At 37.4% G+C, this 17,856-nt stretch overlaps 1 protein-coding gene and 1 pseudogene across 2 annotated transcripts; one reads left to right on the top strand and one right to left on the bottom strand.

Moving 5' to 3' along the window:
• The first annotated feature begins 710 nt into the window (after nucleotides 1–710).
• Nucleotides 711–9,077, top strand: LOC105782594 (transcriptional corepressor SEUSS). 2 transcript variants are annotated; one of them, XR_008192746.1, is made up of 11 exons: nucleotides 711–1,155; nucleotides 1,584–2,937; nucleotides 3,025–3,144; nucleotides 3,314–3,362; nucleotides 3,586–3,800; nucleotides 3,889–3,957; nucleotides 4,557–4,654; nucleotides 6,390–6,483; nucleotides 7,173–7,242; nucleotides 7,748–8,872; nucleotides 8,979–9,077. XR_008192746.1 is itself a non-coding variant. In XM_012607427.2 (10 exons), the coding sequence occupies exons 2-10, from the start codon at nucleotides 1,885–1,887 to the stop codon at nucleotides 8,719–8,721; spliced, it is 2,742 nt and encodes a 913-aa protein (XP_012462881.1). In that variant the 5' UTR covers nucleotides 711–1,155; nucleotides 1,584–1,884; the 3' UTR covers nucleotides 8,722–8,920. The 2 variants fall into 2 exon arrangements, 1 of the variants encoding a protein (XP_012462881.1); XM_012607427.2 differs by lacking the exon at nucleotides 8,979–9,077 and having other exon boundaries at nucleotides 7,748–8,920.
• Nucleotides 9,078–9,225: 148 nt separating this feature from the next.
• Nucleotides 9,226–11,730, bottom strand: LOC105781460 (thioredoxin M-type, chloroplastic-like; annotated as a pseudogene).
• Nucleotides 11,731–17,856: the final 6,126 nt, after the last annotated feature.

Genomic DNA, 17,856 nt, shown 5'->3' with positions numbered 1-17,856 from the left:
ATGGTAGAAGATGAGGACCAAAGATATTGGAAAAACTCGAAAGGATGGATTTGAAGAAGTGATTACATACTTGATTTGCTTAGTCGAGTTAGAGTTAAACCATTTTCCCTTCTATTAATATGAAATTGATTCAAATAGCAAAATTAAAGTATTTGAGGTAAACCAATATGAAGAAATTGAAGGTGAAAAGGGTTTTCTATTAATATGAAATTGATTCAAATAGCAAAATTAAAGTATTTGAGGTAAACCAATATGAAGAAATTGAAGGTGAAAAGGGTTTTGACAGAATTTTTTTTAAGAAAAGAAAGCCATAAACTTGGCATCATTTGATTAGTGCAAATTTTTTAAACATCCATCTAATGAATGGATTAAAATCTATAATGTTAGCATATATTAGATATCTAATTGAAATAAAAAAATATAAATACTAAAAAGAAAATTTAAAAGGTAAATTGTGAATTAAACCTTGTTATTAAAACACACAAAATAGAACTCAAAATCAATGTCACTTTAATAACATTCCATTATCCTTATGATGGATGTATGTAATCATGTATGCATGCATATGCTACCATCACCATACCATGGAAACAAAAAGAAAAAAGAACCCGCAAAAACAAGCGAAGGGAAAGAATAGCATTTGACTTGATTTCACCAAAAATTAAAAAGAATTCAATCAAATTAAATACAAATTTGACGTCCGCAAGGGCAAAGCAAAATCTCTTATTCATTCTCTCTCTAACAACTTTTCTCTCTCTTTATTTTTCCTTCGTGTTCTCTCTCTAGATACAGCGAGGAAGAACAGGGCACATACTGAGACAAGAAATATAAATTATTAAGTGAAATATAAAGAAAGAAAGAAAAAACAGAAGCTGAGAAGAGAATAAGAAGAATATTTGATTGAAGAGAAGAGGAGAGGAAAGAAAGTTTTTCTTTTCCCTTGTTTTTTGTGTAGTGAGGGATATAAAGATATTTTATTGGTCCGGTTTATCGAAGCAAAAAACTAGAAGAATTAAAGAGAAAGAGAGTTAAGAAATTTGGGGTTTTTCGGGTTCTTGTTTTGATTAAAATCAAAGCTTTGTAGATTTGAGTAACTCTCTTTTTCTTTTGTTTCTCCTTTGACTCTGTACCTGTTGGGATTTTCTTAAAACTCTGGTGAGTCTTCTATGAAGTCTTTTCTAGTCTTAACCCTTTTTTTTATTTTCTTGTTTAGCTTGAATACCCATTTTCTGGTTTGCTCGTTCAATGTTTAGGATCAACGATTTTTGGTGTTCAGGTTCGATCGAGATGGTTTTATTTGGTTAGAATTTGTTTTGTTTCGTGTAGCAAAATTGCAAATTTTGAGTTTTTCTGTAGGGTAAGAATTTGGGGATTTTTGTGGGGTTTCTTTAATTTTAACTAAAGTTTTGTTGGATTTAATGACCATTTCTGAGTTCTTGAGATTTGGGTTTGCTTTTTAGATTTGATTGGAGTTTAATTGATGACTTCTTTGGTGAAAGTTTTACTTCTTTTTATGTTTTTAAAAATATTCGCTAGGATATTAGTTGTAGTGGATCTGAAAATTCTGTATTTTTTTTGTATAGGGATTCATGCGAAAGCCATTCCATTGCTGCTTTGAAGAGATTGCAAATCTAAACTCCTTGCTTGGCTTCGGTTTTCAGAGCTATATGTTCAGGAACAGAACTTACTCTTTCTTATTTGGGTACAATGAGGAGCATGAAGCTAAAAGCAAGCAGCCAAGTTGGGGATAAACTTCTGATTGCCTTGAGCTATACAGCTGAATATTTGTGCTTTTCTTTGTAACTGTAGTTTACTTAATATTCATGTTGTTTTAGGTAGTGGCTGCAGTTTTATGAGTGAGTATTAGATAGTGAACTTTGAAGTATGGTACCATCGGGGTCTTCTACTCCTATAGGTGGTGTGCAGTCTGTTACGCCTTCTCTTTTGCGGTCGAGTTCTGGGATGCTAGGAGCCCAGGGGGGTAGCCTTCCTTCTCAAACTGGATACCCTTCATTAGTGTCGCCTCGCACTCAGTTTAGTAATATGAATATGCTTGGCAATGTGCCAAATGTGTCTTCCCTTCTTAATCAGTCCTTTGGAAATGGGGTTCCAAACCCTCAGCTTTCTGGTCCGGGGAGTAGCCAGCGTGGAGGAATTGACTCAGGGGCTGAATCTGATCCACTTTCAAATGTAGGTAATGGGATGGGGTTTAATGCTCCCTCATCATCGTTTGTTCCATCAAACATGGCAAACCCTGGTTCATCTGGTCAAGTTCAAGTTCAGCAATTTCCAAACATTTCTGGTAACCATATGTTACCGGACCAGCAGCACTCCCATCAACTAGAATCACCACATTTCCAACATGGTCAACAAGCATTGCAACAGTTCTCTGCTCCTCACAACACCCAGCAAGGACAACAGCAGCAGCAGTTTCAATCTATTAGAGGAGGGTTGGCTGGTGTTGGTGGGGCGGTCAAATTGGAGCCACAAGTGACTAATGATCAGCTTGGCCAGCAGCAACATCAACAGCAGCAACAGTTGCAATCACTGAGGAAGCTTGCTCCTGTGAAATTGGAACCACAACAAATACCACCCATGAGAACTTTGGCACAGGTAAAAATGGAACCCTCACATTCAGATCAGTCCTTGTTTTTGCACCAACAACAACAGGAGCCGCAGCAACAACAGCAGTTACACCACATGTCGAGGCAGCCCTCACCAGCCCAAATTAATCTTTTGCATCAGCAAAGGCTGTTGCAGCTACAACACCACCAACAGCAACTTTTAAAAGCAATGCCTCAACAAAGGTCTCAATTGCCACAGCAGTTTCAACAGCAGAATTTGCCTTTGAGATCACCTGTGAAACCAGTGTATGAGCCTGGGATGTGTGCCAGGCGTCTGACACATTACATGTATCAACAACAACATAGACCTGAAGTAAAATATCTCTGGTTTGAAGATTGTTTTTTTTTTTCACATGTATTTGGTTGCTCTGGGTAGGTAACATGCCTGTTTTTCGTGTAGGACAACAATATTGAATTTTGGAGAAAATTTGTTGCCGAGTACTTTGCTCCAAATGCAAAGAAGAAGTGGTGTGTTTCTATGTATGGAAGTGGCCGCCAAACAACTGGTGTTTTCCCTCAGGTCTGTTTCTAAGAAAAACTTGCTGAAATTTCCAACTGTGATCCTCAGTTAGCATATTTTGTAATTGACCAAGGTCAATTATCTTTAGAACTTTTCCTCTTTGTCTTCATTTATTTGTTGTGTTCCCTCCCCATGCAATTGATAATTGTATTGTTTAAAAATTTTCCAGGATGTATGGCATTGTGAAATATGTAATCGCAAACCAGGACGTGGTTTTGGTGAGTCTTTTATTTTTAATTGTTTGACTGTTGTTCCTCCTTTTGGGTTACAGTCAGCTATTGCCATCTTAAATTGGCACCTTCAATATGTATTAGTTATCCTTTGAGGTGTCAATGTACTAGCTTGTTTTCTTTTTTTAGCCTAAATGTGCATATATAGCGGTTTCTTGTATCTAATTTATCCATCACTGCTATATATCTAATATCTTACTACTGCTCTCAGAGGCGACTGTTGAGGTTCTCCCTAGGCTTTTCAAAATTAAATATGAGAGTGGTACTCTGGAAGAACTTCTTTATGTTGATATGCCTCGTGAGTATCAGAATTCATCTGGTCAAATTGTCCTGGACTATGCAAAAGCAATACAAGAAAGTGTTTTTGAGCAACTTCGTGTTGTTCGTGATGGTCAGCTTCGGATAGTTTTCTCACCCGATCTGAAGGTTATAAATTGAAGTTATGGCTTTCTCCCAGCTTTGAAAATTGACGCTGTATTAACATAGGTTTTTTCTCTTTCATTCCTTTTGCCAGATATGTTCTTGGGAATTTTGTGCTCGACGTCATGAAGAACTTATCCCTAGAAGATTGTTGATACCTCAGGTTGTGATCAAATGAATTTTCTCTGTAGCCTGAGAATGTAACATATATGCTATTGACCTGTGTGCATTGTATGTCTAAACCGAATGAAACCTATAGAGCCTGGTTGATTGAGTTTATTTGCAATCTTGTATGCCTTCTTTATTACATTTGCTGCTTTTCAAGTGGTACAAGGTGAAAATCTTCTAGTAGTATATAACAGTTTCATCATTTTCATTGTCAGAAATATAATGCAAGTTTATGACTATGATGGAACTAAAATTTTCATGCTAGGTTATGATGAAGAATCGGATCCATCAACCTATGCCATTTATTTATGCTGCTGTTACAATATTGTTATCTCTAGAAGTTGAGATGGCTTTCTATTCTATGATTGGCTGCTTGTGATTTTCCTTTTGCACCATGCCTGTAATCTTGAAATATCATTTGAATGTTGATGCTGGATTTTCATTGTAGTTTTTTTCTCCTTATTTCCCTAAAATTATGAGTAGATTCTTTTTTCATTCTCTTACTGGTTGTTATTATACATTCTTTTGATTGTTAAAGAGTATGGTTGCTACTTGTACTAGTTGTATTTAATGATGGTAGTTTGCCTTGTACAGGTTAGTCAGCTTGGGGCTGCTGCTCAGAAGTATCAAGCAGCAACTCAAAATGCATCAACAAATTTATCTGCTCCAGATTTGCAGAATAACTGTAACTTGTACGTCCTTTATTATTGTGCTCTTTGTTTTTTTGATAGAATTGAGTAATCGTTCCTTTTTATATGGTAGCTGGATTGGTAGCTTTTTCCCTTTCATTTTTTCTTTTCTAGAGTGTGATGCATTATGCTTTCCTCTTGCTCATACCTAGCTGTAGTCACTTACACTCGGTGTATTGGTGTTGCCAGTTATGTTTGTTTGGGAACTCTTTCTTTGGGTAAACATTTGGTTTTTCCACTTTTATTTATTATGTTTGACACAAGTTATCTTGCCAGTTAGAAATAGATATCTAGTTTGCAGAGAATATATACAGATTGAAACCTGTTTCTTTTTCCTGTTCAAGTTTCCAAGTTTGAGTAACAGCATATTAGGTAGTTGTCATACTCTTCCTTGAGGACATACTTTTGGTTTTCCTGATTAGATGACCTGCACTGAAAGCCACGGAGAGGAATATTATAGATGAGTGTCTGTGTTTTCTTTCATTTTTAATTTTCTAGATGAGTATTTTAGTTATGACCTGATGTGGTTCCTTTTATACATGGCGTGCATGGATGCATGCTACTTTTTCACACTTCGTAGGCTGCAGTAAATGTTGCCCTCAAGGGCATAGCATGATGAAGTCTGGGGTTCAAATCTTAGCACTTGCAACCTCTTTCCTTGTCCCCAGGTTGTGGCCTCCTTTGTACCCAAAAAAGAAAAAATGGTGGATGTGTGGTGAGCAAGGATATATGATTTTAAGGTTTAGTTTAATGAGAGAATATGGTTCTTATAGATAATGGTTGAATTAAGATGGAAATGATTGAGCTCTTAATGTATTAAAGTAAATAGGATAACCCATATCTGCCACTGAGCTACAAGAAATTTTATGAATAAACCAGGCTGAAGGTGGGAAGTTATTCTGTATTGTTGTCGGACTGTTCAGTTCTGCTTATAAGGACTTGCTTGGGTTCTATCTGAAGGTGGTTGTAAATCCAAGTTTGTGCTAGAATTGAAAGACTGATAAAGAAGATAAAAGATCTGGGTGTCATGCATAATTTGGTTCTTCAGAGGCTTTACATGCTAACTGTTTTGAAGGCTTTAGACCTAGTGTAGCATTGTAAGTTCTGCTTCTGACAGTCCAAAAGAGAGCCTGGAAGATGGTGAAAATCTTGTGCACTTGTCCTTCAATTAATTGAACAAAGTTATGTACAAATTTGTAAAGTTTCAGTATTCTTATTCCTATAATGGGATCAATATTTGGACACCACCTTACTTAAATAATTCCTCAACTGAAGATGAAATTGTGTAATGTGAGAGAACCTAAAATGAGGCTCTTAAATTGGAACCTGTAACTTCTATTGAACCTTATAATTACCAGAATAATGATGCTAGGGATCAAGAAAATATGATATAGAATGAATGCAATCACCTACCATCTTAAAGATGATAGAAATATGAATGACTGATATCAATTAGCTTAAATAGTGCCATAAATCGGTCGTAAGTAAAAAAAGGAAGCCCAAAATTGTGGATGGTTTTACTTGACATTGTCTATTGCATAGGCCTGATTTTTGTACTCCAGTATAGTTACAATTATGTTAGATGAGCCATTTTGTTAGATACTTATTAGGAATCTGGGTTACACTTGGACATGCACTCTTACTTGGGCAAGCATATAAAATCAACTTGCAGTATTTTCTCTATATCTGTGATCATTACTGGGTACATGGATTTCTAATTAGCTATTGACAAACTTAGGTTTGTAGCATCAGCTCGGCAACTGGCAAAAGCCTTGGAAGTGCCGTTGGTAAATGATTTGGGTTACACAAAGAGATATGTACGTTGTCTTCAGGTAATTTCCTACACCTGCTTAGAATAATTTGGATATGTGATGTATTCTTATATTTTGGAAACTTTTTGCTATAAATTTCCACTTTACGTAGTTAATATTTGTTATTAATCTGCTTTGTGCTTCTTGCTGCTCTCATTTCTATTCTGAACTTATATTGAGACAGTGCTTTTCTTTTATTGTTTCTCTGGTACAATTTGTTAATTAGAAAATTTGTGCTATCATGTACTTAGGTCTTTCTCCTAGTGGTGGCCAGTTAAAGGCTGAAAAGAAAATGTGTACTGAAAATTTATTGGTATCTGTGCTGGCATCTTGTTCTTTTTGGATAGCAGAATCAGAGATAAAATGCTACATCAACTAAGCTTTTGATAGATTGTTCTTTATTGAACCATGCACTACCTTTTCCAAAAATTTCCTTTTCTTTCTAATGCAGATTAATGTCCTTTAACTCCTTTCATGTTACCCGGCGATTCTTTCCCCAATGCAAATTGCTAATTTCCATACTCTTCCAAAGTTCTTGTGGACCCATTTGAATGTTCTTGTATCATTTGAAGTCCTCTAACAGTTGCACTTTCTAGTACTAAATTAGCAAGATGTACCTTAATGAGATTTTTGATGAACTAATGCACTGTTTCTGTTGTTTTTTTTGTTTTGCTTTTTTGTGGATTGGGGGGATGGGGGTGGTCTAACAGATATCTGAAGTCGTTAATAGTATGAAGGACTTGATTGATTACAGTAGAGAGACGAAGACTGGACCTATGGGTAAGTTTTGACAATATTTCCTAGCTAAATTTGTTTTATTTTCTCATTGGAAGTTTCTTTTGAAATGCTTGGAAGTACTGATCCAAGCATCCTACAATAGCACCTGAGGGTTTGTAGTCCTCTCATGTTGGTTTACATGTAAGCTAGTTTCAATTGAGAATTTTATAAGCCAGTTGACAGCTGTTGATGTGGTAGCCCTTTGTTAGCTTGTGACCATTTGATGTAATAATTATTTTCTAATTTTTGATGGTTAAGGTTTCTTTGTTTCTAGCTATTAGCAGCCCAATGCATTTTTTTTCATTTTATCTGTGCCATTGAAAATAGTTTAGCATGATATAACTAATTACCTACTGATTTGGCATACTGCACCTTGCGCTTTTTTAAAATTAGTGTTAGAAGTCTTTTGCTGATTTTACCTTATAATAAACCTGTCGTCTTGTAGCTTTAGTTATTAACACCCTATACGTGAGCAGGGTGGTTATCTAATTTATTTGTTTTTTATCAGAGAGTTTGGCCAAGTTCCCTCGAAGAACAAGTACTTCATTTGGTATTCAAGCACAACAGCCTGAGGAACAACTACAACAGCAGCAGCTGACCCCACAACAGCAAACAGTGGCCCAGAACACCAGTAGTCAAAGTTCTACCCAGGTTTCTGGGATGCATCTCGTTGCTAACAATGGTGGGGTTAACATAAATAACTCTCTTAGTGCTGCATCTGCATCAACATCTGCTGGTACCGTTGGGCTTCTACCCCAGAATTCCATGAACTCCAGGCAGCAGAATTCTATGAATAATGCAAGCAGTCCCTATGGTGGAAACTTTGTTCAGATTGCTTCCCCTGGATCATCTAGTACAATTCCACAATCACAAGCGAATCCTTCTCCATTTCAGTCACCAACGCCCTCATCTAATAATCCTACTCAAGTTCCTCATGATGCTTTAGCAGCTACTGGTCACATGAACTCAGCTAATTCTCCCGTGAATATGCCTGTGCAGCAGTCAGCTCTTTCCAGTGAGGCTGACCCAAGTGAATCGCAAAGCTCTGTTCAGAAAATCATTCATGAAATAATGTCTGCCCAACTGAATGGTACGGGAGGTATGGTTGGTGTTGGCACTCTAGGCAATGATGTGAAGAGTTTAAATGGAATGTTGCCAACAGGTAACAGTACAGTTGTCAATGGTGGCAACAGTATGGTGGGTAATGGAACTGTCAACAATAGTTCTGGTATAGGTAGTGGTGGGTTTGGCACGATGGGTGGTGGGCGGCTTGGCCAATCTGCTATAGTGAATGGAATCAGAGCTGCCATGGGTAATAACTCGATGATGAATGGAAGGGTTGGTAATGGCATGGCATCAATGGCTCGGGATCAAGGTATGAATCACCAACAGCAACAGGATTTGGGGAACCAGCTACTGAGTGGACTAGGAGCAGTTAATGGTTTTAATAGTCTTCAATATGATTGGAAAACTTCTCCATGAAAGATGGCCAAAATGAAAGGTGATGGATGTTGGGGTGTAGCTGCTGTGTTTTGCAGCCATGAAAACCAGCGGGTGGCCTCTGGCGCAGCACTATATGATAGGAGATAGATGAAAGGGCCGCTTCCCTCCCCTTTGTACCAATTTCAGAAAAGTAAAACATATAACATAGTGTTTTTATCAAATGAAATGTTTTGAAGCATCTCATCTTTAAGTTGCTCCATTTTCGTATAATATTGTTTACCTTAATTTATTTTTAGGGTTAATGCAAACCTTTTGCACCATGGTTGAAGCCAAAGATGTAAAGAAAGATTGATATGCATGAAGACGAGGATTGAACCCAACTTTTTTTCAGGAAATTTGCTATCAGAATAAGCCTTTTCTGAAACTAGGTTTAATTCGTTTACACAATAATTCTGATACTAATTTGGATCAATTTGGATCAATAGGTTGACACTTGTTTTTGGTATGAAGATACTGTACTGTATTTTACCATCACAGGCCAAGTACTCAAGTAACCATGGCATGGCATAAATAAGCCACGTTTGCTCTTACATTATATAAGCAGGCAAGCCAGCTTTGGTTTTGTTTTGTATTCTGCTATATATATATATATATATATATATATATATTTCAATTATCAATATATTTTTCAATGGAAGCAGCCAAGGAAGACTTGGGCACTGCACCAATGATGCACTCCTCCCCGTTCTTGAAAAACATGATGGTCGGGATGCTCCTGATTCCGAACTGCGTCGCATTGTTTGGGCTGTCATCAGTGTTGAGCTTGTTACGAGAAATCTTTCCAGCATATTCCCTTGCTAATTCAGCGATAACTGGCTCAATCATCCAACAGGGTCCACACCATGGTGCCCAAAACTCCCACCAAAACTGGTGTGTCACAGCTAACCACAAGCTTTGACCAGGTCGCTTCGGCAACCTCTTCAACTGCAGATTGTAAATATCTCTTAGGCAAGGGCTATGCGTGTTGCAATAATGATGCTAAAAGTAGCGAAAAGAAACAGCTGCATATACCTGCAATTGCTTCACTATCTTTGCAGATGAGCCTGGATTTTTGGGGTTTGCCAGTAAATGAGTGTGAAAAAGGTAAAGATGATTTGAATGATAAATTGGGTTTATTGGGTGCTCTAAATGTCGGCAAATGGACCTTCTCAAGAGAAGAAAAATGAAGGTAGCTTTGCAGCACATTAGCTCTAGTGGTACTGCGAACTGAGCTCAATTGAAAAGAGTGTTTCCAGAGCCATCTCTAGCTCTTCCCTGAGACTTCGAAAAATGATGATAAAATGTTAAAGCAAGTGAATTTTTTCCCCTTGGGGGCTTTTTGAAATGTCTGGCCTAGATATTCTTTTGGCAAATAAAATAAAAATTATGAGTTGGTGGAAAGAGTGCAAAGTTCATGTGAATAATATTTGATACTAGAGTGAAGTTTACATCGAGAAAAGGAAATAAGGCACTTGAGAGTATTCATGAGTTTTATCTGTATTAGAGACATTGATTGGTCACAAAATTCTCATTCATTGTTCAAATGGGGTGAACCCCCTAGGCCGTTAAGGCTTTTTTTTTTCTTTAATGTATAAAAACATAAATTGGAATGCATTTATTATAGAAACATAACGCCATTAATTACATATTCTCTTTGGCGTCTTTTCTAGCTAAATTCTATGTCGGATAACGATAAACTTAATGATGCGTGTTCTATGGCACAAATAAGTTTAAATCTAATTATGTGTTCAATTTGAAGTATTGTTTGACTAAAGGACTTCAAGATAATTAAGATTATAAGTCTTTGTTTTAAAATTTTTATTTTTATTTTGTTCTCATCCATTCCTGTTAGAGTTGAAGGTAAAATTTAGGTAAAATTTTTCCAACAACTCTAAAATAACAAAATGCTAGGGGGGGGAGGAAGTCCACTTCCCACTCCTTTCAATAACTTGATAAAATATTATTTAAATCACTTAGTTGATAAGAGTTGGTATATATATTAGTTGATACAATGTTATCGGTTAACATTTAACCAATTTTGATTAAGTGTCTATAAAGAGAGAAAATTTAAGGTCTCTCATTTAGACTTATTAGTCAATTTTGAATAATTGCGTCATATTTTTAGAAAATTTGATATAAGATTCAAAAGTGTTCAAATTAATTGAAAATGTTGGTTTAATTAGTAAGAAAATAAGGAAAGAAGTTCAAGCTTATAGAATCCTATATTGCTAAAGGGTTGTAAGAACTCAAGTCTTTAGTTTTCAAATGCACCAAGTCAAATATATCGGTATTTTTTCTTGTTTGAGAGCATTTTCTCTTATTTTAAAGTGTTTGATACGTGTAGTTAAATATTTTGGGGACAATGACAAAAAAATCTCATTGTACTTTAATAAAAATAACAATGTGGTAATCGTACTTTTAATTTGTATAATTTTATACTTCAATTTTTTTTCATATAACGTTTTGAAATTTTAGACTGACAGTGTTGATTTCTATAAGATTTTGACACGTGGGCCAATGAATGTCCATCCCGCGGTAGGATGAGTCAAGTCTAAATTGGTAAACAATCAGGAAGGACAACATGCAAATAATTTTTTTTTTCTTTTTAGCTCAACTATATTAAGAAAAATTATTAAAAATATTTTAAAATGCTTAGATTAAAATAAAAGTACAAGTCCATCTTATTTTCATTTGAAACAAGTCAATATTCTCTCATTCTCAATCTTTTACTTTTCAGGTGGAAAATGTTGCAGCCTATTGTTTTTCTCATTTTAAACAAATAAATTTTCTACAACCCATTGCTTCTTTATTATCATCGTCTTCTTTTTCTTCTACAACCCCCTGCATTGGTTAAGTTTTGACATGCTCAGAACTTAAGACGAGTCAAGTTCCAGCAACACTCCGAAATTTGAACAAGCGCTTCATCGTTGATGCTAACAGATCTACGGTCACATTTTAGACCAAGTGAGGCCAAAGCCCGCACTGCCTGTTAGAAACACCAATCTCCATGGTCTGAAACTGGAATCAATCCCTATTTCAGACGCAAATTACGCACAACATCCCTATTGACACTTGCAAGAAAAGAAGTCAAGACTAAAACTAGAAGCCAAAACCCAGTACCCACACCATTCATTTACAACAAAAGAAGTCGAAACCAAGGGGGGCAGAGAGAGGAGAGAAGAAGAAGACGAAGAAGAACAAAAATAAAAAATAAAAAGAGAGTACAGAAGAAGAATCTTCTTCACTGGTCCAAGGTTTAGTCTACGCTCCAAGACGTTTTAAGCCTATCTGAATGGTTAGGTGTTGCATCTCAGGGAAGGGAAGCTTTGCCTGGAATCCCATGTCGATCTAACGGTGAAGCACGATGGTCAGAGGGTTCATCGTGGAAGAGAAGAAGAACAAAGAAGAAGAGAGAGAGAGAGAGAGGAAGATAAAAAAAAAATGTTGAAAATGGAGAAGAAAAAAAAAAGATCTAATTTTTATTACAATATAAAATTCTATTTTTTATCAAAAAAATACTATTTACATATTAAAATATTTTGACTTAAAATTTTGTGTAAATCCCAGCTAAATTAGCCTTAAAGGCTGTTGTATTTTTTTAATTAGGGTTTTAGTCCTTTTTTTTATTTAAGGAAATAGGTTGTTTTTACGAGATAGAAATGGAAAGTACGTCTAGCTGGGTACGCTTTTTGCACAGGTGACATGAAAGTGCGGCCAGTTGGACGCGTTTTCCTTCAACGGTAAAAAACTAACGACTTTTTTGAACGTTGGCACTGTGACGGTAAAAAAAATTTAAGGGGGGCAACGATCAAATTTTTTAACCTATAAATACCTTCCTTCATTCACATCCTGCTTTCAACTCTCTCAACTCTCTTAATCTTTTTGTTATAAATTTATTGATATTCTCACCCTAAAAATATTATTATTTAATTATCTCATATTTTATTCGTTCAGATTAATTTCTCACGAATGACCGCCTTTCTAATTTGTTTCGACGACAAACATATTTTCGCCGCCCAACTAGCAATGGTCAGACGAAATTTTAAATTTCATTATTTTCAATTATGTTAAATTTAATTATTTTTTGATAATTTGAAATATTTTTTTTATGTTATAAATAGGCGGATGATTGTATTTTGGAGAGATTCATACATAATATAGGAAAGACTCTGATTCTTTAAATTCGTGACTACTTGCAAGAGGCTGGATTCTTGCATACGTCTCGCATGCTCGTGGACTGCAAACTCAATCCTACACTAATCAGCGTGTTGGTGGAAAGATGGAGGCTCGAAGCACACACTTTCCACCTTCTATGCGGCGAGTGTACAATCACACTCGATGACGTAGCGTTACAACTCAGTCTGCCGGTGGATAGGTCAGTCATCACGGGATCAACGATCGTTCCTAGTAAAGTCGACCTCTGCAGAACAATATTGGGAAAGGTCTCGAACAGGTTTGATGGTGGTCAGATGTCGATCAACTAGTTGGAGGATCATTTCAATGAGCTTCTTGAAGGCCTAATGGAGGAGGTCATAGAAAAATACGCCTGAGCATTCATCATGAGGTTAATCGAAGGCATTTTAGCGCCTGATAAATCTCAAAATTTGGTGCATGTAAGGTAGCTACTACATCTAGTGGATTTCAATCAATGCAAAAAAATAAGTTAGGGATCTGCCGTGTCCACATTACACCGGGAGCTGTGTCAGGCCACGGTACCGAATATGATGTCAATCAGTAGTTGCCTGCTCTTGCTGCAGTCGTGGGCCTAGTGGCGACTATCGTTTCTACATCCCAGAGTGATCAAACCATACATGTGCTCATTGGTGACAAGGTAAACATCATTTATTAATAAATACTTACTTTGTACAGTAAATATTTTTATTTATTATATGTTTTGACTAATATATCACTTGTACAGGTAGAACCATGGGCCGAGTCACGTGGGATTGCCTGAGGAGTTGAAATATTTTAGGCTGCTATTAGATCAACGTTCCGAAGCTGATGTTAGTTACTTATTCTTTCGAACATATATTAATTATGCAATGATTCGTAAAAAAAAATCGTACATAACGATATATACAATTCTTCTTTTTAGTTTGAATAGATGTCGTACGCTGACACCGAAGTCATATCTTGGTTCCTGCCGGAAGTGTTTGTCAATCAGGAGATGTGGGACACGAATGTGTCGTTGATAGTGTATACGAAAGTGGAAATGCACAAATTAAATCGGGTGCTGTGGCAGTTTGGGTGGAGGCAATGAATTCCGCCGCCACCACGAGACACGAAGGAGCTGTATGAGGTGGACATACAGGGAATAACGACAAGGACTAAGCAGAGAAACGTAAGAAGCACATCCAAGCTTGGGATCGTAAGATGAAATTCTTACCAATCTGCAAACTATTTTTCTCAATGGACACGACAATAGATATTGATTACTTGACGTGGTTCAAAGTCGCCAACAAGCCATATCTACTATCGCCGGAGGTGAGGAGTAGGCAAATTCGGCAGAAGAGGCAACAACAATAGCATAAGAGGGGACGCGGTCACACGATGGGTTCATCATCGGCTCCGGCAAAAGAAGCGTCACCTATGTCTATGTAATATTCAGGTTAGTTCACTTCATTTATTCCTCTTTATTTCACTAACCCCGTGTTTTTTTCACAAAGCACCGCCCTACGCACCACTGCCTCATGTGGCTGGTTCTTTTGTTTCTGTAGGTATATATTTTGAGGCATTGACGTCTCCCGCATTCTTCACCCCTATGCTAACGCCAAAGTTGACCCAAATGTCGGGCCAGATGCCGGCGCATGCACTATCACGATAACGACACTGATATAGATGCATATGCAGTAGTAGATGCTGGTGTTCATGCCTGGGACAATACCGGTGTACTCGGGATTTGGGGCACCTTATGGTTACACGCCGATAGTGAAAAAAATAGTGACCACATCATTATTTTATCGGGGAGGCTCATCGGTGCAACCACTGGCCGTGAGAATGGAGGATACACGATGGGAGGCTAGGACGACACAACAGTCGACTGTGAAGGATGATGATGGCGTTGGCGAAGCCGAAGACAAAGCCCAGAGGGATATGCTAGGTGGGGGTGAAGGCGATGATAACACTGATAAGGAAGTCTATAGGCCCGCACATTCGGTTGTATGTAGAAATCCTCCACGCGATCGTCATCCACCATTTTGCAGTAGCATACATTCTCCCCAACAACACAATTGATGTATTTTTTTCTAAATAGTGCAATGTAAATATATATATGACATAAATATATGAACCGAGGTTTTTCATTCGAACATCACATTTGTTTTCATTACTATGTAATGTGAGTTATACATAAGTTAATAAGAATTAACAAATTTGGAACACCTGAATAATGGAAGCATTGTAATGAATATATTATTTGGAAGAATATAATGCTATCGACGCTGAGGCCCTAATGTACCCCTGTACAGAGAACATGTTGCCTTCATATGCCCTATGTTTCTACATTACCCGCATAATTTCTATTGATTGTCCCTCTCCCGAATATCCATATTGTTCCTTATCCGGGTGGAATTTAGACGACCTTTTGGGGCATGATGTAGGTCCTTGTTTGGTGCCAACTCGTACGACGCACTGGACACCTGCGGCCACGTACTCTCATCTAGGACAGGTGGGAATTTAGGACTTCACACACTGTGAATGCGTTCTAGTCAGTAGACGTTTTTGATGTAAGGCGCGTACTCAATTCATACTTTCCCACATATGGTAATTGAATGTGCGCATGGGAATTGAAGTGCTTGAAATCTCCCACAATGCAAGTCCCTACTATTAGGTTCACACGATAGGATGCCCCTAACATGTCGTGATTGAGCCTAGCTTGCTCCATGACTTGAAAATCGAGGTTCTGACGTGAGTGACACACTATATATATCGTGTTCACCCTCTCTGTATTTTATTGAACTCTTTCAGGATGTCATTGCACCAAGTAGCCCCGCCTGCTATTTGTCCAACATACACCTTTGACCTCTTCGAAAACAAGGCTGCCAGGCAAAAGTATGTATCTTTGACAATCGAGATTACTGACAAATGATGTGTCCCCTTCAGTATAGAATTGATGCACTCGACTAAGTTTGACATCATTTTCCCGTATCGTAAACCCCCGTCGTACGATTGCGTCCACTATTTGAGTGGTATATTCGTTAGGTACACATAACCATAGGTGTTGATGGTTCTCAGGTTGTACAAAATTTTATGGAATTGATGTTGGACGAGCTTATAACCTATTGAGAAATGCCTACCCGTTAGTGCAAGGAACAAACCTAATATGGTTATTCGATGTACTGTGATTAAATAGTTGGAACTACAAACCCATGTCAATGACTAGATCTTGTTCAGTTTTCAAAGGATATTTTTGGTGGTAGTTAGATCACACCTGTCGTAAGCAGTACCGATGATGGGTGCGATCCCAGAGGCTACCATGATGCTCAATCATGGACAGTATTTCGATTCCCCTGTCGGATATGATACATATGCCGGGCTGTTAACAAATGCGACGGTTCAATGGCTTTGGAAGAAATCCAGTTATTTATCATTTCTCTAGGAGTTATTATAAACGCTATCGGCAGAATCCTCTGATTACCGTCTTAAGCAACGACAATCAACAAATGATGTTGATATCTTCCTCACAGCCAGGTGTTGTCAATTTGAACCAAGGGCTTGCAGTGCCAAAAAGCCTCTTTGCATTGCTCAAAGGCCCAAAAGATTTGATGGAATACTCTTTTCCCAAGCCTAATCGATCGCCGAAGTACGCTGGGTATATTTCTAGATATGTTATGGAACCTGGTATGTACCGATCTAATGCTTGACACCATCGCCATAGATAGTTGTACAAATCATCCTACCCATGATGCAACTTATCCATAGCCTTCTGTTTTGCAACCCACTCTTTATAGTACGTTGAAGTGTACTCGTACTGACTATGGATATTTGCAATCAACACCGAGATGAGAGTCCTGTGACTCACCTTCACATCAGTAGAATATTATTGCAAATCATGTTCGAGTCTAGCCTCAAATGGTCCTGACTTGCACTTGCTGCAACACATGTATATGGACTGGAATACTTCTTTATCATCCATACCCCAATTTTCTTACGAAAAGACGTCATTATTTTCTAGTTGCACCTCCCGTCTCGCATTGCGCACTGTCATATCCCATATTTTTTAAAAATTGTAGTGAAAAAACAAAAAAAAAATAGGAAAGGTATAGTCTAGTGGTAACAAGCACTTGAGCTATTTAGTTTGAGTCCCCTTGCTCCCTTATTTTTATTAAATTTTTACACACTTTTCCTATGTGCATTAAAGCATTGTCGTCCAACCCCCATTTGTTGCATTAATTGGTTTGATTATTTTCCTCTATTATTGGTCAAACTTGCCATAAGTTGAGGAGCATGATCCACCCCTCTCATTCCCTCCATTTTCTTTTCTTTTTCCTCTTCTCTTCACTCCATTTTCTCTCATTTTTGACAAAACAACCATCACCTAAAATGCCCCCACTGCGAGCTATAGCTTCACCACCTCCACACCACCGTCCAAGGTTCTCTTCTCCTCCTATTTTCTTTCGACCATCACCATACCATCGTCACCGCCACCATCGCTGCTGATGTCGTTTTTTGTCAGAATTCAATTTTTCCCATTTTCTTTCTCTTTCGATCTCTTCTATCTTTTTTAAAGATTTAATCATCTTATCTTATTTATTTTATGTTCAAACTCATCACTCATATAATCTTTATAGATAGTTAAACCTCTCCACTCATTCATCGAGATTCATCATCAATTTCGTTGTGTTATTTAGTAGTGTAAGTACAAGAGGAGAATTGAGATAATTCTCTTCTCTTTATATCTTTTCCCATAACCGAATAGTGATGGAATATTTACATCCTTCATGTGTTAACATTTTGTCCCTATGTTTTTTGAAGGACCAAATGACACCAACCTAAGAAATCCTTAGTGTGATAATGAAGACATCAAATCCAATTGTTGATCTAAGTGTAAGTGTCATGGACTTAGAGTTTCCCCACGCAATCCGTGCGGCCTTAGGCAGTTTCTTTGCTTAAAAACGCCTAAGTCAGCCTAACTCG

The sequence above is a fragment of the Gossypium raimondii genome, chromosome 2 (genome assembly GCF_025698545.1).
Source record: "Gossypium raimondii isolate GPD5lz chromosome 2, ASM2569854v1, whole genome shotgun sequence".
NCBI lineage: Eukaryota > Viridiplantae > Streptophyta > Magnoliopsida > Malvales > Malvaceae > Gossypium > Gossypium raimondii.
The sequence above is the reverse complement of the archived record's forward strand: the minus strand, read 5'-3'. Positions and strand labels throughout refer to the sequence as shown.

Bases quoted from the DNA above. Each gene is read 5' to 3' on its own strand.
- LOC105782594 (XM_012607427.2), top strand. From the start codon at position 1,885: ATGGTACCATCGGGGTCTTCTACTCCTATAGGTGGTGTGCAGTCTGTT. The intron at 2,938-3,024 runs GTAAAATATCTC...TTTTTCGTGTAG, and splicing joins AACAACAACATAGACCTGAA to GACAACAATATTGAATTTTG. The intron at 3,145-3,313 runs GTCTGTTTCTAA...AAAATTTTCCAG, and splicing joins CAACTGGTGTTTTCCCTCAG to GATGTATGGCATTGTGAAAT.